General features: G+C 41.9%; 1 protein-coding gene across 1 annotated transcript in view; it reads right to left on the bottom strand.

The window, feature by feature from the left end:
- Positions 1–22,891, bottom strand: part of Ddr2 (discoidin domain receptor tyrosine kinase 2) — a 96,012-nt gene that overhangs the window by 5,423 nt on the left and 67,698 nt on the right. The window contains exons 4-14 of the mRNA XM_059280973.1: positions 21,431–21,533; positions 19,792–20,023; positions 19,352–19,499; positions 18,870–18,975; positions 17,169–17,352; positions 11,946–12,189; positions 9,682–9,744; positions 8,713–8,843; positions 4,653–4,863; positions 3,015–3,238; positions 1,644–1,771 (exon numbers count right to left, since the gene is read on the bottom strand). Of these exons, the coding sequence (XP_059136956.1) occupies positions 1,644–1,771; positions 3,015–3,238; positions 4,653–4,863; positions 8,713–8,843; positions 9,682–9,744; positions 11,946–12,189; positions 17,169–17,352; positions 18,870–18,975; positions 19,352–19,499; positions 19,792–20,023; positions 21,431–21,533 (1,774 nt within the window). The remainder of the gene's footprint in view (positions 1–1,643; positions 1,772–3,014; positions 3,239–4,652; positions 4,864–8,712; positions 8,844–9,681; positions 9,745–11,945; positions 12,190–17,168; positions 17,353–18,869; positions 18,976–19,351; positions 19,500–19,791; positions 20,024–21,430; positions 21,534–22,891) is intronic.

Here is a 22,891-nt window from a genome sequence, read left to right as displayed (position 1 = left end):
AAATATTTGACTCTTTCAAAAGCTACAGAATCACACTATTAATGAAGTGAAGATACTTTTTACAAAGTGGATAACCACCCTTTGATTATCTGATCATTTCTTTTTTTTCTCCTACTGGCTTTTCCCAATGCCATCTGCACCAGCAGTCAGCCACAGCATACATTGATTTGGTGGCTTGTTCAAACAGAGTTATTTGAAAGCTGTGATGGTAAACTCAAAACATTTCAAAGGTACTCATTTGGCCAAAACTTGTAACTGTTTGACTTCATAGTGACAGCCACACTTGAGTTGTAAATTGTCAACGTGGAGCCAATAACCCACATTCCCAAAACTGCAGGGGCAGATCAGTTAGAAGTCTCTGGTGAGTTTTATAGGAAATCTGCACTGAAGTCAGACTCTGTTGAGATGAATTCTTGGAACCCATGTAGCCCTGATTCAGTGTCTCCTCTCTTATATTCCTATGAATCCCAGGCCATGGGTTTTGGTGACTTGTGAGGACCCAGAGTTCAGGCCATCTATCACTACCAACCAAGAGTGAGAACAAGTAGATCCAGCAAATGTCATCAACCCAGAAATACATTGTCCTATTTCATACAATGTCTTTTTCTGCCTGATACTTTCTTCTGCCAATGTGCAAAAACTAATAATATGAGGAATATACCTTCTCTCTGTGGGACCCAGAGAGGGTTGCTTTTCATTCATGTTAATATTCTCAAGTCAACACTCTTGGTTAAAATGTGAAAGCCCACACAGTTCCATTTCCTCACCTTTCTCTTCAGTTCACACCCTGCCCATTGTAAGACTTTTAATGAAACATATCATTGTTTTTGGAATTTATGATAACTTAGGGACTAGGAATAATAAACTTCCTCTTGGGATGAATACCAGTGAAACAAATCACGAGAACACACATGGGAAGATGCATGTGGTATCCAGATGTTCAGGTTTCTCTGGGACACAGACAATTAGTTTTCTACCAGCATGCCTCTCTGGGTGAGGATTAACTCACCACTACTATAACAGAAAGGCTGTCAGAGAACAATGTGGTGGATGGAAACTAAATTCATGTAGTAATGGGTCCCAGAAATGATTAGCCATTTTGGAAACCTGTTAAAGGACTGTGGATCCTTTTGCTCTGAGGTCCATGGATGCGTTTCCAAGTAGAAGTAGCTTCTCATTGTGAGGGGCTGCTGAACATAGAAGAAAAGGAGCATAAAAGAGAAAAACAGGATGAGACTGTAAACAGGGGTGTGAAATAAAAACAGGAGAACACAAAGATGTAGGCAGAAAGGTGTTTGTCATTGTGAAAAGTCAGCTAGAGGAGAGAGTGACGTTCAAGAGTCTGTCTGGGTATCACGCGTGAAGAACACATTCGGACTGTTGTACGCACTGAATGAAGGGATTGAGGAAATAACTATATAGTGAATATAATATAAATATATGCATTTGTGTTTGAAAGGGATGGAGAAAAAGATGAGCACTTCCAACCACATTGGAAGTATAAAGCATAAGAGTGGGCTTGTGAGGAGAGCCCACAGACCTCCCCATCTCAGTAGAAGAAAGAAAAATAAAAGCTCAGGAATTTCCAGGAATATTTCTAATCCTCACCATGAAGCAATCAAAGGAAAATTCAGACCACAGACCTGGCATTCTTGTTGGCATCTGCTCGGAGCATCTTCACAGCCACCAGGACAGGCTGGTTGGCACTGACATCTAGGGCAAAATCTTTGTCTTTGAATTTTTCCATTCCCTCCACTTCACAGAGATGAACCTAGACAAAAGTCATCTAGTCTCAGCAACATCATTTCTCCTGAAGATGTCTCAGTACTCCTGCTGGGCATGTCCTGGAGATAAACTAACTCTCACAACTCAGGCGAAATAACAAGGGACCAATACAAGGCTCTGGGTGACATATCTTTGATTCAAGTAATTGACAAAATTAAACAATGCTAACGTGCCCAGCTAATATAATATGTTGATGCATTGAATGGAATATTGATAAAGGATGGAATGGATCTACAATACAGTATTTTATCATAGCATAACTCCTCTAGAAAATATCATTTGGCATAACTGTTGAATTTTGACTTGAGAAAGTTAATCCCTTGGTCATAAAAAAACATAAGGCAGTTTCCTAAGATAATCCCTTGGGGTGAGGAGAATGTTGAAAATTATACCTGTGCTAGTAATAGTATAGTGGGCATAGGATTTCAACCCAGGGAACAGAATAAGTCCACGTAACACCACAGATGGATGTCATGGGCCCCTCTGTCTCCTCTAACACCAAATCTACCCAGAGGGAGAATATTTGATCTATACTAAAAGTCAACAACATATTCATTTGAAAATAAGTATTATATTTGGGGCTTAGATTACAGGATTAAAAGGATCCTATTGCCGCTGCAACATTACTCTGAATTCTCTGAAGTCCTATGACTTCTACAAAAGTGAAAAGTTTAATGTTCCACGCATCATTCTGAGGTCCACTCAGAAGAGGGCTCCTCCTTATCTTTGTGGTGATTCATTCCCTAGTGGTTAATTCTGGAATGAAAGGCAGGGCAAGGTTGTTTTGGGGAGTTTGGGGGGGTTGTTTTGTTTTGTTTTGCCATTTTGACGTATAACTCTCATTGAAAGGAAAAAATGATAGCAAGCAGCAGGGTGTTCCTAGATAATCCATAAAAGATGATGATAACCATGAGCCCTGCCCTTGGTAACCTACTGTAAACAGTTTTTGAAAGCATTGAGTATTTTTCAGGATATCTGAACTCTGGTGACTTACTTGCCTTAAGCTCTTCTGTGTAGGAGTCAGATGCCCCAGGTTATCCACAACTCTTACACAAGAGATGAGGTTGACCACTAACTATCCATCCCAAGAGCGATGCAGACAAACAAGTAGTGGAGACCTTCTGCTGTGAACTCACTTCTAGATAGATCCTTGTACTACTATCATTTTTATCCATCTACTTCCTTCACCTCAACAAGGACTGGGAGTCTCATTCCACAGATCAACTCACCTCCCCAAACTGGCCTTCTCCCAGCTTCTCCTTGAAAGTCAACAGTTTCCTGGGGAACTCTTCCACGGCCACATCTTTTCCCGAGAGCAGGTCCATGGTGACAGCAGGCACTGAGTAGGTGTTGCCGCCTGTCACTCCCTGGAGGTTCACTATGTCGGCTTCTGCATAGTGGGGCACGCCCTCAGGTCCATTGGGTTGGGCTGGCTTCACAACACCACTGCAGCCTGAGAAGACATGGGCACTGACTCTGGTCCCCAAGGGCAGCTATGGAGATATCTTTAAGAAGGAATATCTGAGGGGCAAGCAAGAATCCGGCCTCATGGCAGCCTAACCTACTTCATATTCACTTCTTTGGGGCCAGTTGTGCTTCCTCTAAACACCTTTCTTTTGGACTTCAGAATGTGGGCCACCGTTTTGTTCCTCACTTTCCTCACAAGCCACCATCATGAACAACTGACTAACCCTGTGGAATTGTGTGGCCAAGCCTTAGGAAGTCTTATGCTGTCCCAGGACGGCAGTCTTGAAGGTTGAAGGTTTAATAGTAAAATGTTCAATTTCAAAATGCTGACATTAATTGAACAGCACAGTTTAGGGAAGAAAACAACCGTAGATTGAATTTATATGATCTTGTTTAATATATATGATAATTTTAGAAAATTAAAATATGATTGGTATGGGAGATTTTTTTTGGCCTTCAGGAAATAGGTTAATTACTTCAGTTCTGTTAAGGAAATGAATTCATACATAGTCTTTACTCTTGCTGTTTCTAGGGAATTAGATGAATTCAGTGTTTTCTTTCTATGATTTTTTTTTTACCCCATCGGTGATAAAATGGATATTAATTTCCCTTTGTCTTTTGGCAAGTTTGTTCCTTGATGAGCCTCAATTCTTCCATTTAGTCCTATCGGCTGACTCAGGCCTTCCTCTCCCGCACGTATGCCCTCTGCTACTAACCTGCTCACTTCTAGGCTGATGACCTCGGAAAGCTGCTGAGAATGCAGAGATGATCAAGCATCCCTCCTGATGTCACCCTATAGCACTTTTTAAAGGGGACTGGGATTTGAAGCAACTGGTACTATGTACCTTATTCAATACTTTTATTGAGAAAAGATAAAAAGACATTTACCACCAAAATAAAATCTTATGCTAGTGGAGTGAATATTTACCAAAGAGAAGTCAACAAAAATTAAATGACTGAATTGGTCAGAGAGCTACCCACAACTATAGAATGCCTTTAGCTTCATTTATCTTTTTTTCCTCCAATGTAATTTCCAGTCCAGAATTTACCCCAGTGAAGTCTGGTGTCAAGTGAGTACACCAGCTAGGCCTTCTCTCCCATTATATACAGAAAAAGCAGGTTACCTGGGTGAGACCACCCAGCTTCTTCTGGGAACACCTTAGTGATACTTTGCCATTTTTTTTGTGGGTCCCTCTGAACATCTGATGTTAAATATAAAAGAGGAAGGGTCTCAGAACAGGCTGGAAGCAGCAGCAACCAAATCTAGAGATGGACTGTAGATTTCTCCAGAGGCCAGCATAGACATACTGGATTTGGCTAACCTACAGCAAGAGTATTATACCTACATCATGTGAATCAAAGTTTCTTCCTCTGTCTCCTGCCCATGATTTCATCCTCACCTGACTCCTCTTCCCCTGGAGCAAATTCTGGGAGCTTTCGGATGAGTCTGGATGGCTCCTGGTAGTCAGGACGAAGGGGAAAGATTCGATCATAAGTAGAGTTGGACTCCTGTTCACTTGGTGATGAGGAGCGGTTGTTATTGAACATGCTGGACTCGCTGGGCAGGGAAAGGCTGACTGTCATTTCGTCATCCAGCATCCTCCTGGAAGCCTGATAGTCATGGATGGAGAGGATTGTCACTCTCTCTCTAATCCAGCCCTCCCTCTCAGTTTATACCTTCAAACCCCTGGGGAAAACTGCAGCTGATGAAGACGTAGTCTGGTTCCATAAATTACTGAGTTACAGATACTTAGCAATGTCCCTCATTTCTTCAAGGCAGAATTTAGCCTTCTAATTCTTGCATTGACAACATGAATCAGCTTTCATGGGAGCATTTGTCAGCATCATTTACACAACTCTATAATAGCCGATCAGTAGCCAAATACTTTCTGTGTGTGAGTTCTATTAAATAATGTGTTTTGTCGACTTATCCTTTAACCCTTTGATCTGGGTCATCAAAAACTGAAATGTCCATTGACTCAGGTGTTCTAAAATATGCTAAATTAACAGTGTATCTGATCACCAAGTCATATAGGTTAGAAGAATATGCTAGTTTTTACTAACCCCAAACAGAATGGTGAGTTACATCTAATAAGAGAAGACAAAACAACAAGTAACCAGCTCCTGCAGCATACTGTCTAATGTAACTGACTGTTCCAATAAACTGTTAGCATCTAATGGATGTCATATTTGAATCTGTAAGATGCTCCACTTTAATAAACACACTTTGAGTACTCAGTAGAGCACCTTAGATGTCTGTCTACTAGACTGAACAGTACTTTGTTATAGTAATATACTCAGAACAAACATGGAACCCAGCACATAGTATGTTCTCCATAAATGTGGGTTGGCTTTCTCAAAGAAGTGTTACTGAGGACACCATCAAAAGTATCGACAAGAAATGTTATGGATTAAAAATATGTTTAGTAATGCTGGTCGAGTGTATATGTGTACATAAAGTTTTTCCACAAAAAAATAATTTAGATGCTATTCTAACAAGAAATCGAGAATGCAATTCCAGGGCACTGTGAGTCATTGTACCAGATGATAGAAAGAGTAGAAAAAGTTGCTGTAGAGTTTCTTGAAGGACTTAGTTAAAGATCCAAAGGCAAAAGATGCTGCCCTCTGTGCTCTTGGGAGAGTTGCCAGACTAGCATTCATCACCCAGATAATCAAGACAGTCCTGCAGCTTTCAGAAGAAAGACCCACAGAAATGTGGTAAATTCTAGATCAAATAGAGAGAAAAAATGTAGAGCAGAGAATGTAGATCCTCTTCCTTCTTTCAAGTAAAATGTAGCCCTACTGGACTGCTCAGTAAGAGCATATGCTAGTCCTCCACCCCTAACTGAGGAGCTACTGACAGCTGACAGCTTCTCAGGGAGGGAGAATCAGTTTTCTTGAAGGTTGTGACTTCTGCTAGGTTGACTACTGTCCAGGGGATGGTCCCACACTGTGACTACATGCATAGCACAAAATGGACATAGTAGATTATAAAGGAGAAGGAGAGGGAGGATAAGAAGTTGGAAGGAGTAGGAAGGTGACAAGGAGATCTGGGAGGAGTAGGGATAAATATGATCAAAACACATTGTATGAAATTCCCAAAGAACTAATAAAAATATGTTTTAAAAAGAATATATGATGGGTGTGGTAGCACATGTCTTTAATCCCAGCACTCTGGAGGTAGAGGCAGGCAGATTTCCGTGAGTTCAAGGCCAGACTGGTCTACAAAGTGAGTTCCAGGACATCCATGGTGGGTAAATAGAGAAACCCTGTCTTGAGAAACTTAAAAAAATATATATGTTAGCTTCAAGCAGCCTAATGGAAGTAGTCAACCAGTTTCTTCCACCACCAACTCCCCTTTGCTACCTTCAAGTTGGAGTTACCCACTGAGAGATGAGGGCATTTCAGCCTTCAGAAAGAGGAAACCGCTTAGTATCACCCCACAGGCTCCTTCAAACATATCTACGCCGTTGAGTAGTCTGCCTTGAACAACTGTAGATTCTGTTAATGAGTTGAAGGCTTTGTTTTGTGTTTTTTGTCTGATGGTAAGGTCTTTGTGAGATGCAAGGAGATTTTCTCTCCTGTGAAATATTCCTGCCCCCCAAACCTTAAACTAAGCCTCAACTAACTTGGGAGCCTGAGTGTGGAGCAGGTCAGAAAGGACCACAGGTGATTTGCTAGGTTGCTCCTCTCACATCTTAAGTGAGCCCTTTCTTTCCTGTCCTACATAGAAAGAGTTCCCGAGATTCAAGACCAGTCTCATAGTGTCCTGCCTCCCTTCTGGCACAAGCCTCAGTCTCTGAAGTCAATGTCTTCCTTCTAGCCTTTGCGGAGATTCACAGCCTAGAGATCCTATGACCCATATCCGTTGATGGGAGCTCAGAGACCAGAAAAGCCAAAGCCAGAAACATTTCAATAGAGCCAAAGGTCTATCTTAGCAGCAGTGTCCACTGAGGTTATTTTTTTCCTTATTAAGAAGCCAGGAAAAATCGCTTCTTGGCCTTTTGGCTAAGATCAAGTGAAGAAGCCAGGAAAAATTATAGATTCTCATCTTTGGTTAAGTGTATCAATTTTGAACAACTGAAAAACAAAACAAAACAAAACAAAACAGAAGATAGAGAGCAGGTCATCTCCTGAGTATGTATTATCTCATCACAACAAGCTAAAGTCCATCTGATTATTACTCGGTTTCTTATAAAGTAACATGCATGAGCTGGATGTGGCAGTGCATGCCTGTTGTGACACCGGGTTGGGGGGGGTGGATGGTAAGAGGATCACCCCATGTTCTACACCAACCTGGTCTACAATACCAGGTTAGCCAGGCCTACACAGGGAGACTGTCTCAAAAACAAAACAAAAAACATACATGAAAAATAAACCTTTCTATATTAATATATATATAAATATAGAAATTCACATATATATTAGATATATGTGACCAAAATTTGAGTCATTTGAGTCAATAATTTGAGGAATTCGGGGATATACAAGCATAACCTTCAAGTACATAAAGAAATAGGATTCAGATAGTGATCAATTACTTGATTGTTAATGTTTTTACACACACACACACACACACACACACAGAAAGAGAGAGAGGGCGAGAGGGAGGAGAGAGAGAGAGAGAGAGAGAGAGAGAGAGAGAGAGAGAGAGAGAGAGAGAGATATTTAAGCTTCATTGTCAACTTGATGGACTTTAAGTCACCATGGAAGCATAATTATGCATATGTAAGCAGGTGTTTGGAGAAAGAAAGGGCAAGCTGAGCAGGGAAGACCAACGCTGAATGTAGGCAGCGCCTTCCCAGACTGGGATCCCAGAGGGCATAGAAAGGAAACAGCAAGCTGAGCACCAGCATTCATCTCTGTTTTTGACTTGTGGACACAATATAACCAGTGGCTTCCTTCACTGCCATGACTGTCTCCCCTCTTAAATGGTGATATAAAGCAAAGCAATCCCTATGTCGCTTTCTGTCACCTATTCGGTCACAGCAACAGGAAAAGTAACTAATCGGACCCAAAAAAACAAAAAAACAAACACACGAAGAAGAGAAAAGTCTTTAGAACTGTCATCAGAAAGTTTAGCAGGACCGAGAGTGATCCCTAACCTCGGCTGTCCTTCAGAATCATTGCCAAACTGAAAATACACGCACAGGTGCCTTCACCCTACCTCAAACCCAGCAAACCAGATTCTTCATGGGAAATGCCCAAGTTGACATTTAATGTATTAGGAAGAGTTTCCTGGGATTTCTAGGCAGATTCTAAATTCTTCATTCTGAAAATGAGAAACTAGACTTAGCTAATTATTTTCTGGCTCACTTCAACAGCCTTCTCCATGCCTATGCTTCTCGGTAGCCTCAGGCAACTCATTAGCCTCTTAAAACTTTGGAATCTGGCACTTTTGGTGTCATGGCAGTGTAGGAAAGGGAGGCACAGCTTCCTGCCCATACTGCGCATCTTCACCTTTTCTAGCATCTTCTGCCAGAACTGCCTCCACAGGATGATGACGATGATAGCCAGCAGGATGAAGATGATGGCAACCAAGCAGCCAATCAGGATCCGAGTGTTGCTATCATCAACTTTAAGCATGGGATCTGTGACCAAGAAGAGAAAGCAGAGGAAAGAGTCATTTCACAGGGCAAGTTAAAAGCAGCCATGACAGGAGCAGAACATGGAGATAGACCCTGTTCCTTCAGGAGAATTCCAGAAGGTGCCACCCTCATATTTCTGCTTTTGCTTATCTCGCTTTATTACTTGCCTCCTATTTTCTATAGACCTCCACCATGAGTCACCACCTCCCTCCCTCTCTCCATGTCTCAGACAAGATAGTGAAGAGTTTTGCATTCCCACATTTTTGCCTCTGTATTGCAACAGTCTGTATGTTTAGGATCTTAATACTCATGACAACTAGGCAAGGAATGAGTTCCACTCCCTTCATTCTTTGAGACAGTCAGGGGTAGCTGAGACTCCTTTCAGGAGATACCCAATCACTCATTTCCAGATTGCTGGCTATGAGAGCCAGTGACTTCCTCAAACAGAGAATGCACCTTTGCATCCTCATCTCCAGAGAGATGGAAAAGCCGTTTGTTCCACGAACCCCTCATTCATTGAGATCCCTACTATGGGTCTCACGTAGAAATGTCCCCTTACTTGTTTTTTTTTTTTTTTCCACGCTTCTTAAACTTTCATGCAGCAGTTGGAACACTCTAGACTCTGGCCCTCTCATTCACGTCCTGAATGGTCACAAATGACAGTAACTTTGGATCCTTCACTTTGGGGGTAGACTGTTCTTCCTTTAGCACACTAATCTTCATCCAGAGCTGCGTGGAATCAAGCCACTCACACACAAGGAGGTCTTTGCAATTTTTACCCTTCTTTATCTTCCAAGAGGTGTCTGCCACTTAATATTTTACAATTAATAGTCATACATACCATAGGTTGTGGGTGCCATAGGAGAGGTGGGCAGGGCTCCAGAGTTGTTATACATCGCAGCATCTGTTACAAAACAAGAGTGAATTAGAGCTTGGAGCAGACAGCCAGGCAGGCAGTGGCTCATTTGAAGGTAATCTGAGACCTAGCACACTGTAAAATCAATATACTGGGGTACCAATAGTGTTTTTTCTAATGAAGATACCTGGGTTATTATACATGGATTAGCTCATCACACTGTAGCCCATAAACTCAAAAAATTATCATGTCAAATAAAAACAAAATAAAAATGAAACCATAAATAGAGTCAATAAAATATAACTATCTGTACAAGTAAAGGCAATTTCTCTGGTGCAAAAAATGTTGCAAATATTATATATTGTCACAGTATTAAAAAGTTAACACATGCTGTTTCAGAGGGCTGCAGTCATAGATCATCATAAAATATGCATGAGAGAAGGATCTAAATTCAACAATATGCAGAGAGAATTCAGTAGCTACATGTCACCTAGTACAAAGACACTCGTTTCTTCAATGAATTTAAGTTATTTTCTAAAGGGATTTTCACTGTGCTTCATTGCCCTAGCTCTTAACTTAAGGCTTCACTCATCCCTAAAGATAGAAAACTGGCTTTGAAATATCCTTTACTGTGATGCTGCAGTTTTCAAAAACAGATCCCAAAGTGTGTTTTCCAGATTGATGTTGGCAACTAATTTTTACCTCTGATTGGTCAAGAATTAAAATTTGAATTTCTCTTCTACGAGTTATTCCTTCAACAAATCCTATTTTTTCTTCTTACCATTATTAAACAAATAAAGAGCTTCTGGTGTCAACTATACTTGTTAAATTAGATCCTCAAGAATCTAGAAAAACTAACATTATCAAGACATAGGATTGAAGCTCAAGAGACTCCCAGGAATCAAGAGCATAGTCCAAGCTTTGCTTGGCCAAAATAAGAAAAATATACCAACTGCTCTGCCCCAAATACTCAAGGATAGGTGGACATCTGTGTGCTTATCCAGATTACTCCCAAGTCCAGTGGGTATCTATTTGTTCCCCCACCCCGATTATTATTATAATATAAGCACCATTTCTTTGGAGCATATAAATTTCTGCTCTGAATAAATTATATGAAATAATTAGTCTGTTGGCTTTTAAATTACACCACTGGCATAAACAAAATATAGGCACCAAACCTGTTATATATATATATATATATAGATATAGATATATATATAGATATATAGATATATATATATACTCTTATATACATATATATATATAAGAGTATATATATATATATATATATATATATATATATTCTTCTCCTAATAGCCTAATGAACCATCTTGAAATTTTCTTCTTTACAGAAAAATCAACCAGAAAGGATATTACCTTCTAAAGCATGGCTAAGTTACTCTCTCCTTCTCTAGCATCTTACTTTATGCCTTTGCTTGTCTTTTGGGCCTGATGTAATTCTCACACCTTTAGCACTATTCATGACATGTTTTTGTGCACCTCTCTTCCTGATTGCTTATACTTGGTTTTGGATTACTTCTGAAAAACCATTGTATAGATTTCTGTTTTCCAAACTAAAACTAATGACAAGATCACAAATTCCTTTTAACTTTTCAAGGTTTAGTATAGTTAGGGTTTCTATGAACTCTACTATTTGCTCGAGGATATACAGTCATTTTTAGAATTTACTGGTAAATGTCATGAGTTGTTATAACGACATTATACTCAAGAAAATATTTTCTTAGATGTATTCTAAAATGCTAGTAATAAGCCAAAATATATTTCAGATTTGCTTTCACATATTACATCAAAAAAAGGAATAAATAAAGATGGAAAAAGACTAATAATAAAGGTGAGTGATGGAAGGAAGCCCATTGTTCTCTTTACTTTTGTACATCATGGTTAAAGATTTTCATTTGAATACTTTGATAGTGCTTACATGCTTTCCATCAATAGTCTTAATTTGTATAGCTTTTGGCACATTATATTATCATTTTGAAAATCTTTTGCCATAAACCTCTTCTAGACAAATGTGTAAAAATACTGTAATTAAGTTTGTACTGTCCCACTCTCGCTCCTTATAATTACATAAATTGAAACTAGAAACACAAAGGATTCTCTCTTTCCAAAGACTGTGAGGCACCTGGTAACCCCACTCCTCTCAGAGACCTACCAGGAAGCAGCCTGAATGCCCTTCCTACCCCCTGTACCAACCCACTCTCTTCCCTGTAGGGACCAAGGTTTCCTACCTGATTGGAAAGTGATCTCGCTGAACATCATCCATGTGTCGGCAAAATGGTACTGGCATTTGATGGCACTAGCCATTCGGTGGTGGAGGGGCACTGTGACAAACCGAGCGCTGGGGTTCACATCATCCAGGACGAGGGGAAAGGAGACGGCAGTGGGTTCCCACTCACTGGTTTCAGAGCGGAAGTAGCACTGGACCTCCTTAAAGATCTTCACACCTTTAGCAAACATATTGTTGCAGTGGACCTGGCAGAGAGAGGGGCGTGTGAGAGAGAGGGTAGCCCTGCTGGGTTGCACAGGAAAACAACCCAACTAGGAAACCTCTTCCTATATAGTATGCCTATTTCTCTGCATACTACCCATAATTCAGTCTTCTGGATAGTAGCAATGACCCAGGTCATTCCGTATAAAACCTTGGATGCTGACCCCATTTCCAATTTGCAGCTGTGTGCTCTGGCCACCTAGTTCCATGGTGCCAGGCTGCAGTATCCTCTCCTGATGAGGGAGGACTAGATCAGCATCTTCCTAGGTCTGTCCTCCACAGGAATTCTCTTGGCCCTACAGTCTTCTCAATCACACTTGCTATCTGGCCACATCTGAGCTATTCTGATCTGAGATGGTGAGCCAACCTGACACCTACTTCCTCCCAGATACCTTCCAAAGCCAGACCATTTCTTTTCAGGAAGGCTCTGTGGGAAACTCGAAAGAAGATCATATACAAACAAACACAGTTTCATCTTTCTTTATGGAAATCTTACTTCGAATGCCATGGATTGGCATTTTCAGCCAGAAACAGACTTAAGCAAATTCAGTTTAAGTAAAACCATTCAGATGGGAGCATCAAATTTTTCTCATTGATAATTTCTGAGATGAGACAAAAAGTCAATTAGAAGGTAGCTGACATCCATTCTCCTGACCCACGACTCTTTCTGTGGGATATTTATTTGGCTTGTGAAGTCATCAAGAGCAAAAATTCCACAACAGTCCTTCAACAACCCACAAAAAAAAAAAAAATGTAACGTGTATATTTGCAACTGACTCAGGTTCCTTACAGCAATTTGGTTCTATCTCCTCTGACTCAGTCTTTCATGGAAAACAGATCTTTGCTGGCCATTGTCCCTCAAGAGTTTCAAGGGTTGGAAAGATATGACTGCCATTGTTGGACTCTATTTCCTGTTTCTGTTTTAATGTCTGCTCAAGCTCTGAGTTATACTGTTTAACTTCTTTAATTCTTTCTAGATAGTCAATGCAGGACTAGCAGGCTAAATTCATTTTTAGATAAAGAAGGAAATGATGAAAGAAATGTAATGACAAATGGCTGGACCAGAAGTATCCTAAGGTTAGACCATGAGAGCTACTAGAGGGTGTAAAAGCCTCCTAGCCCAAGTATATGTACTGATAAGATGCACATAATCACATGGTTTTCTGACCTATGGTCAGTCTACAACACAGTTGAATATAGAGTCCTAGACATCTATCCCAAGGCCCTTTGTACATCATATCACATAGAAATATAGCAGTCACCTTAACTTTCCATTTGGATTTTTTTCTCCACAGGTTTTATTGACAAACACATATGTTAATATCTTCCTTGAGTGACATAACCATTCTAGTTTATTGACCCCCAAGTCGATGGAGTAAGGCTAAGGGCAAAAAAAATTAATCAAAGAAATACCTTCTCCAGCTTCAATAGGTTTTTCAGATGTCCTGAAATCTGCAAAGTGTTGGGTAAGTACCCTGCAGGGAAGGTAATAATCTTTCCTACAGATGTTTCAAGAATTCTTCTGGAATGCAAATAAATAGCATAGGATTTCATTCCATGTGGGCTTACATATTTATTTATTGAAACAATATTCTTTGAATGCATGAATAAGCTTTAACGGTATATTTTAACTACTCTTCAAAGCAAGAAATGAAGAATAATTTGCCTCAGAAAGAAACCTGATCTATAAAAGGTATTAGTGCCCTGGAAGTCATCTTTTACTTTCTTTGTCCAGAAAAATTAAAACATGTGGTGGATCTGTTTGCCTAAGAAGACTGTCCTGAAGCTACTCCTTAGAAATTCCTGGCTTCTTAATTTAAGCTCTGGAATCATTTTTATCTGTGATAAATTAACTGAAAAGAATCCTGGAAATTTAGGATGATCAAAATATCCTGATAAAATATTATAACCCCATGGATAATTTAAAATTCATTTAATTATTTGTTAAATTACAAATCCTCCCTGGGGTATATAGACTTGTGAGTTTATGTGTATGTTCACAAGTACATTAAAGACGAATACAAAAAAAATCTCTTACAGCACATTTTTGTTGCTATGCATATTCCCTTCTTTTGCCCCTCCCTACTTCCCATCTACAAAAATCTCTGAAGAATAATGTGTTACACGTAATTGCACACAATGTTTTACAATTACGAAAGATCCTCCAACAACAAGCCAACAGAGTGGGCATGTGTTGTTCCTTCTCTTCGTCTTAAATGTTTTGTTCGTTTAATGAATAACTGTTAATCCAGTTAAGAGATATCATCCATTAATATCTGGGAGTAATAGAGAAGACATGTATTTTTAAACCTAGTTTATATAAGGAATAACAAATTTGCATTAAGAGGAACCCTGAATGATGACTGATGATGCATATTTCTTTCTTCGGGTCCCATATTATCCTGCATACATTATTTCGCAAGTTAATATTGCCTTTCCTGCTAACCTTAGCACCAATGTGTCCCAAGATAGGGAATATTCTTTACTCAGAATCTAGCATACTATGCTTCCAAATATAGTTGTGAAACCAACAGCAAGCACCGATGAACAGATGAATTTTAATTATATAAGATAATTAATATATTTTTCACTGAACTGTAGAAACAGATACAGACTGAATACTGAGTAAGGAGTAAGGGCTACCAAGTTTGCTGACTATTAATACTATGCACATGAATATTAACACGGAAAAAGATCAGATAAGTGAATATTCACGTGGTAGGCCAAATTTATTTGCCCACCTTTTCCTGAGGCTTTTAGTGAGATTTTTCTTTTGCACTTTCATAGACGATGAAGAGGACAAATCATGTAAGACCCTGCAGTCTCATCTTACACTAAACACAAGGTCTTGCCTCCACACCTCTGGGTCCTACTTCTCCCTAACCTTAGAATTCACATTTAACATCCAATCTGGTTGCTTTCTGCATGAACTTTTCTTCTTTTCCATTCCCCTTTCCCTAAAACAGACCCGGAATGAGGGAACAAGGGGAAAGGAGGATAATGATTTAATCTACATACCAGGAAATTCTTTATGTTATAACAAAGACATTATCAATGGCAGCATCAAGATTTGGCTCCCTGGTGGGGTCTTACTTCAGAGAAAGTGAAATCTCGGCCTTACGTTTCCTTCTGCGGATCTCTTCATGTATTCGTATTTGCTATGGTCCATTCCATGACAGCCTCTAGTGCAGCCTTTTCCTAGCCTTTGGCTTCCATCCAACCACTCAACAATAGTCACCCCTTTCCACTTAACTCTTCCGTAATAAGGCACTAATGAAAAAACTGTTAAGCTTAATTGAATGGCAATGTTTGGTATTAGGAAGGGAGGAAGGGAGAAAAGGAGCGAGTAAATAAATAATAATGGGCCTGACATACCCTATCACAGAACTAAGAACTGAGGAAACAACCTTTAAAAATTAATGTGACTCGACCACTCAGGCCAGGCAGGTGAAAGACACCCATAGGCCAGCCTGGGTCCTCGCAGTCCTGGCTGGCTGAAGACCTCCACAGGCCCACCTGGTGCCACAAGGCATAGGGCAGGTGGGTGCTATTATGATGAGCAGATATATGGTGGAGAAACAGAAAGAGAAGCAGAACGGTTCCTGTGCTGTGGAAAGAGGTGGAACTGAAGAGGCAAAAATGAATGAGGAGCAGACCGATGTGGGTGGCCTGCTTGCCACCTGGGGTCAGGGTGACGTCCAGCCAGGGCTGCTGCCAAAGGCCATGTCTGGGTCCACAGTCCTACCACGGCTGGGGTCTGTATTGTCATCCATGAGCCATGTTGCCACCAAAGGCCACAAGGATGCTTGGTCTGGGCCACTGTCGGTGGCCATGTTGGTGTCCGAGGGTTGTGCTGCTGCTGGGGCCATGCCAATCCGAGTGGCCTGCACTGCCACCCAGGGCCATGGTGTCATCTGCGCCCAGGCTGCTGTCCAGGGCAATGTCTGGGATGGTGGTCCTGCTGTGGCTGGGGTCTGGTTGATATCCATGGTGGGGTGGGTATTACCAAAAGGTGCCATAGGAACCATGTGTGTTGAAATCTGAGGGCCGTGCTGAGCTGGCTCCGCCCTTCACTGGCCCCGCCCTTCACTGGCCCCGCCCTTCACTGGCCCTGGGATAGCTGGCCCTACCCCTCTCTGGACATTACAGCAGGAGAGCTGGCCCCACCCCCCATGGAAGAGCTGCCCCCGAACAAACACTCAAGAGAGATGGTCCTACCCTCCCCATGGGTGTAGGAGAGCTGAGTCCACCCCTCACCTGAAGGGGAGCTGTCCCAGTGACCTAGACTGACCAGCTCCGCTACCACCCACGGCCTGTTAACCCACCCTAACATTTACCCCATCTATGGCCTACTGGAGCATGTGACCTGAGGAACTATAGCTGCAGGATCTCCGTGAATCGGGGACAACAGCAGCATGTTTAAGGAGTTTTGGTGAGGGTCCAATGATGATAGTGTGCCAGAGGCCTGGAGGCCTTGAACCAGACCAATGACTCATTGTAATGAACATTTGCAAGAGGGGCATATTGGACCAAAGGGTATACTGTGTGACACACTGCAGCTTCCAACACCACTGGGACAGATGAAGAGGTGTTGGAGAGGCGGGAAGGACAGAGGAATGAGGTGGGTTTTTTTGTTTGTTTTGTTTTTAATTAATTTGGGGGTTTCTCTTGAGGGATGCTGCAGGTGTGAGGGGCAGACATGGAGGGAGGGACTAGGAGGTGAGAGGGATCGTGGTGCATGCTGTGAAATTCCCAAAGAATCAATAAAGAACTATGTTATTAAACAAAAATAATAATGTGACTCTGAATTCGTGTATACTTGAAATAGCGGAATATATTTTAAAATCTAATTCTGTTGACATCAATTATTCAAGACTCATCAAACATCCCCTTACTCCCCTCCACCCCATACACCCACTATAATTTTGGATTTCTTTAAGAAAATCTATCACACTCCACTGACCTTCATAGTAGTGAAATTCCTGATTCGGTCAAATTCAAACATGATCTCGATGTAGCCATTGGTAGCACTCTCATTCCGCCAACCCACGTAGTCATAGCCGGGCCACACATGGTATTCATGGGTCTGGGTAAAATCATCCAGGCCAGATACCCCATCGGTTAACTGGCCTAGTCCTTCAGTCATGCTGCCGTGGATGAGTCAGACCAAGGGAGGAGGAGAGAAGAGAGGAGCCTGGAGTTATTCTCACATCCACAGAAGAAGTTTTCACCCCACTGCTTCACCCCTGGGTTTGGCAAGAGATGATAATTTTAGAGATGGAGGGATTAGGAGAAAGCAATCATTTTACACCAGTGACTTCTTTCTCTGAATCGTGTAGTCCAAGAAGGGTTGGTAACGCTTCAGACAAGCATTAGTCACTGATGGGGCAAATGTGATTTGTTGTGGTCTTCGTGCTGTTCATTAATTCTCTCATAGATGAATTAATTTAAATGCCTTGGGTAATAGTGAACCATCAAGACACCATATTCAGCTGATGAACATAGGCAAGGACACAATGGTAACACAAGTTTTTTTCGTATAAATTAATAAGCCAGCTGGCAGCTGAGAGTGAGAGTTTAGTCTCCACACCTAAGCTAGTAGAAGGGCAGTCATCCTATAATAGGCTTCCTGAGTCTCACGGGCGTTCCTCTTTCTTAATCCCTAGAAACTTCTATTGTCTGCTCTGAATTGCACAATATTCTGACCTCTTTCCCATGCTCCATCCTTGCAGATAAAGATTGAACTGAGTATGGAAACGCTCATCTGCCTTTCTGTTTATTTTGCTGAAAACCTGTAACTTCTCTTTCATAAAAAGGCATAAGCACACAATGAGGATATGGTACTGGAAATGTTCATAGCTGTTTGAAACACCTATGTCACAGAAACTTCCAGGACATGAAAGTACTTTGAATAAAATAAGGAATGAATAACAAAAAAAAGACTGAACTGAGAAAAAAAGGTGTTAAAACTGGGCCAGAAGAAGAATGGAATGATTAGAATGGGTAGGCACATGTCTTACCCAATTCTAAACCCCAATGTGCCTAATAATATTTTTCTACCAGACTTCTCCATCCATCCGCTTCAGGCCTCTCTGCTGCTCCCAGCTCCATCTACTGCCATAAACAGAGCGATATTGTCCTCTACTGTTTCCTCTGCGTCCTTCTACCCACCTTTCCCTACTTCCATTGCCAGCTCATCCTGAAAGCTTTTCTTATGTATTGTAAACCCTGCGAGTTTTCCTTTTCACGGCTTCTAAAGTATCGTATTTATGGAGTCCATTGTTTCTTAACTCTGTGACCCGGCCGATTTTTATACTCCTTACTTTGTCTCTATAGCTAAGTTAGCTGTTATGTTGGAACAAAGATCCTCATTTCAGGGTCAAAAATATAACTCCCACACTTACAGCCATATCACAAAGTTTAGCTCTTGCTTTGCATAGTTTCTTCCTGTCTACTGAATTATTATTATGTCTTCCAAAAGTAAGCTACAAATTGGAGATAAGTACCATATGGTTTGCCTCATCTAAGTTACCTCACAGTGTATCACTCATGAGCATAATGCTGGTGGGTTGACTGATTCCTTGATTCTTGATCATATCATGATGATTTTTTTGTTATGGCCATTTCCCCATTCTGGTGATTACTTAAATCTCCTAGACTTTACCTGTACCCAACAGCTCCATCATAGACAGAATCATTCAGATAAATGATGGAGCCTCCAGGGAGTACAAACTGCTGTCCAGCTGGAGCATTGTAAGACACCAAGCCATCTGCCAAAGGAAATAGAGTGGTCAGTGTCTCTGGTAAGGAGATGTGCCTGCTGCCTGATCAAATACCCGCAAGAAGCTACTTATGGGGATATACAATCTTATGCATCATGTTCGCTGGGGCTCAATTTGGGTTCATAGTTGAGCACTGTTGGGAGCACACTCAATGACAGTTACCTGAGTGACTCTGAATGTGTCCTTCCAGGCACAGGGCACCAAACCCTGGGTGGATGAGCGTGGCTTATTTTTCTCTTTTAACCAAAGAGGAATCATTTCATTCCAAGGGTGAATGACTTCATCCCTTTCTGAGTTGAGTGTTCAGTTCCCAGGCCTTGGAAGTTTCCATATGGTGCATAAGATCTCTGTGGTAGAGACTTACCTAGCCAAACACAACCATAAAGTTCAACCCTCATGCACACGTTCATGGAGTGGTCAGTGACTGGGATGAGGCGAACAAATCTGGCTACAATGGGTGGCTCCAAGTCCTTCAGGAAAACATCGTAAGGGTTACTGTTCCCATCTAGCACCTAGGAGAAGAAAGAAAAAGAGCAGAGATAGTATCAAATCATGCTCACCTTTCTTCACTCATCATGCATTTGATAGAGACTTTGCTTTTCATTCATGACCAGAGTATATTCACTAAACTCTCCCAGCAGAGCTAATAGATCCTCTGTGCCATCTCCTGCACCTTGGATCACATTTACAATGGCATGTCAGAATTGAACATACACATAGCTGAATATAGTCCATTTGAGTAGTTCTATTATAAGTCAACATACGGTCCTAGATTCCCCCAGAACATGGATATTTTCCTCTTACCTGCTTCCCATGCCGATTACGCCAGGAGATCCAGCGAGTGCCATCTCGACTGTAGTTGATCTTGTACATGGGTGCAAATTCAATGCCATGACCCCCTGCATGGCGTCCCTGGGTCCCCACAAGAGTGATAAAGTGTAGGGTACGTAGGTCAATCTGCAGAAATTCTTTCAGATCATCAGGTCGCACTGGAATCTCAGGGCACCAGGCTCCGTCTCCTTCTTCAGAGTCAAGCCTTGAGAAAGGAGGGTAGGGGAAATAGAGAATAACTGTGAAACAAGAGCCACTCATCAGCTCATAGTAAGCAGCTGTCCTGCGCCTAAAGAGAGCAGAAAGCAGCAGCCTAGTCCGCAGGGACTCTTTGGACCTCCCTGTGTCTGATTGTCCTAACCATTCCCATTTGTGGTCAGTTTCCTGTCTCTGAAGCACCAGGGAACATCACCCCAAGGGAGCTGGGGGCTTCCAACACACATATAACCTTTAGGTTTTAGAGAACTCTAGGGAAATGAAACTCTTTCCACTGCTGTTTCTTTATGAAGTTCTTTCACCATCCATTTCTCAGTCTCAACCCCCAAAGCTGGCCATTTGTGGTTTGGGTATCAAGTTATGGGAGAGAGGAGGGAGGAATGGTAGAGTCTCCTGTGTGGGCTATACAATGCAGTGGAATGCTAGCCAGCAGGATGGGCATGGCCACCCAGCCATGAGAACTGTGCTGAAGGTAAGGATGAGGGTGGAAAGCATGTGAGTGGAGTGTCCAATAACCTAGTTTCATTTATTACCCCCAGGCTGGGCTAGCACTGAAGAGCATTGCAAAATCACTCTAAGATTTATTTGGGAACCTCTTAGCGTTTTCCCTCTTCATTGGAATGCTTCCTTTCCTCACAGATGCTACCCACTCATTTCTTGCTTCTCCCTAACTCCACCAGCCATCACGTCACTCAAACACTAAGATAAATATGACGAGGAAGGCCTACTGGGGTTGATTTCCTTATGGGTGATTTCATTTTAACGAAATTGGTCCGAAATTTACACCAAAATAATTAGGTTCTAGCAGGAAGAGTAGACATCAGTCAGCAGAATAGTTTCTGAGTTGGGAGTCTGTTCATTTAAGGGACCTTGGGAATTACATCCACCACATAGAATTTGCTCTGTTTATGGATGAGGATGGCCCTTCTGTGTGAGGTTTCCTTGAGGGAGGAAAGAACTTACTGGAAACCTCAGCATCTGGTTTAACCATAGAAGCTCTGCACAGTGACTTTCCCGGTACCTCTTGAAAAGCAGGCTTCACTTATTGCCAGCATCCTACATAACCTACACCTCCCCGTACCTTCAGCCTTGGCCTTCCTCCTGCAGCAGCCCACAGTGAGGTCAGGAAAAGCAAATCCACTGTCTATCAATGACCCCATTCACAGTGGGTGGTGTGGCTCTGAGGCCTCTGTGGTTGGGAAGAGGTTTCCAGGCCAGTAACTACAGCCAAGGCCTGGCCTCCCTCTGAAACATTCCAAGCAGCACAAGCCCCTCACATCTCCCTTCCAGTCTCACGAGCGCTCACCAACACCATCCCTTCCCCCCAGCATCTGGAGTCACGGCTGTGTGACCATTTCTCCCAGCACTCGGGCCCTCCTGATGCAGCCATCCTCACCTCCCATATCTGGCAGCCGTGGATTCTGACCACTGACTCGAAGCTGTGATGTCCTCATCTGGAATGTGGCCTCCTGACATCCCCAGAGGGTAGCGACATATGGCTGGACGAAGAAAACAAAGAGGAGACAGAGAACGTGCTTTCACTTTTATGCCAGCACCCCCAGGAAGGTCGAAACTAGTAACAGGACAGAAAATAGAAGAACTGAAATCTCCCTGTGTCTCTCTATGACCCCAGTTCAGCCACTCTGTGTTGCAGAACTTCTTCCCAACCCTAACTCAAATACCTTTTAGACCTCCAAGAGGTAACCAACAGCCAGACTCTGACAATCAGCATACTATAATTTAATGTGCAAATTTCTTATTTTATTGAAGAGTAGCCCAGTAGCCCATCTTCAGTTCCTTATTAGCAGATTTGCATATTGAATCGATTTCCCACAAGTAGTAGTATCCTTGTAGCCATCAGATACCCCGAAGCTCCATAGCACTCTGGTTTTCTGGGGAGCTGGTTATATGAGATTATGAAACAAACCAATCAACTGCCCTGTGTTAGCATTGAGCAAGATGGGCCCTGGCTAAACACAGGACTTTCAGGGGTGGGCTTCGCTTTCAACAAACAGAGACTAAAATAGAACATATGAAATTCCCTGTGGGAAACAACCCAGCTGTCAAACATTGAGCACCAGACGAGAGGACCACCATTTCTGAGAGTTTAGAAACAAGGAAGAGCCCCTCACATGTTACTGTCCTAACAACGCCCAGTTACGGCAGGGGAGTGAGGACTCAGGCAGGATCGTGGGAACTTCCTGACTTATAAAGACAAAACAAGTACAATTTGAATACTTTGATGCCTCCCTATTCTGTGCAATAAAATATGACTAGCGGGGGGGGGGGCGTGGGGGGAGGAATCATTTACGAGGAGGGAAGAGAAAGAACTGATTTTCAACAGTATTTTTCTCAGACATATTTTTTTTGAATCATAAGACTCATATGAAACCACAAATGGCCTCGCCAAAACTAGAGCATTTTTTACAAAAGAAGAACACACCTGGAGATAGTAGGAGTCTAGATTTCAAATATAACACACATCTATAATAATTAAAACCACCCAGTGCTTTCAAAATAGTATATATGTGTAGACCAATGAGACAGAATGGGGAACCCAGAAATAATCTCACACATATAAGGGCAACTTGTCTTCAACATAAGTACCCAAAAAAGCATGGGGGAGGGGGAGAATAGTCTTGTTCACCGATATGCAGGGAAATGTGGACATCCACATGCCCAAGAGTGAAACTGGACCCTTCTGTTATACATTAAAAAAAATATGCATAGGGGTTTGTTAGACTGGCTTACAGGATCAGAGGCAGAATGGTTCCTCAATGGCCATCTGCAGGCAGCAGAGAAAAGCGAGCTAGGGGCCGCTCAGTCTAAGTCTGAGAACATTAAAGTCTTGGAAGAA

The sequence above is a fragment of the Peromyscus eremicus genome, chromosome 15, assembly GCF_949786415.1.
Source record: "Peromyscus eremicus chromosome 15, PerEre_H2_v1, whole genome shotgun sequence".
NCBI lineage: Eukaryota > Metazoa > Chordata > Mammalia > Rodentia > Cricetidae > Peromyscus > Peromyscus eremicus.
This window is presented reverse-complemented; position numbering and strand designations above follow the sequence as displayed.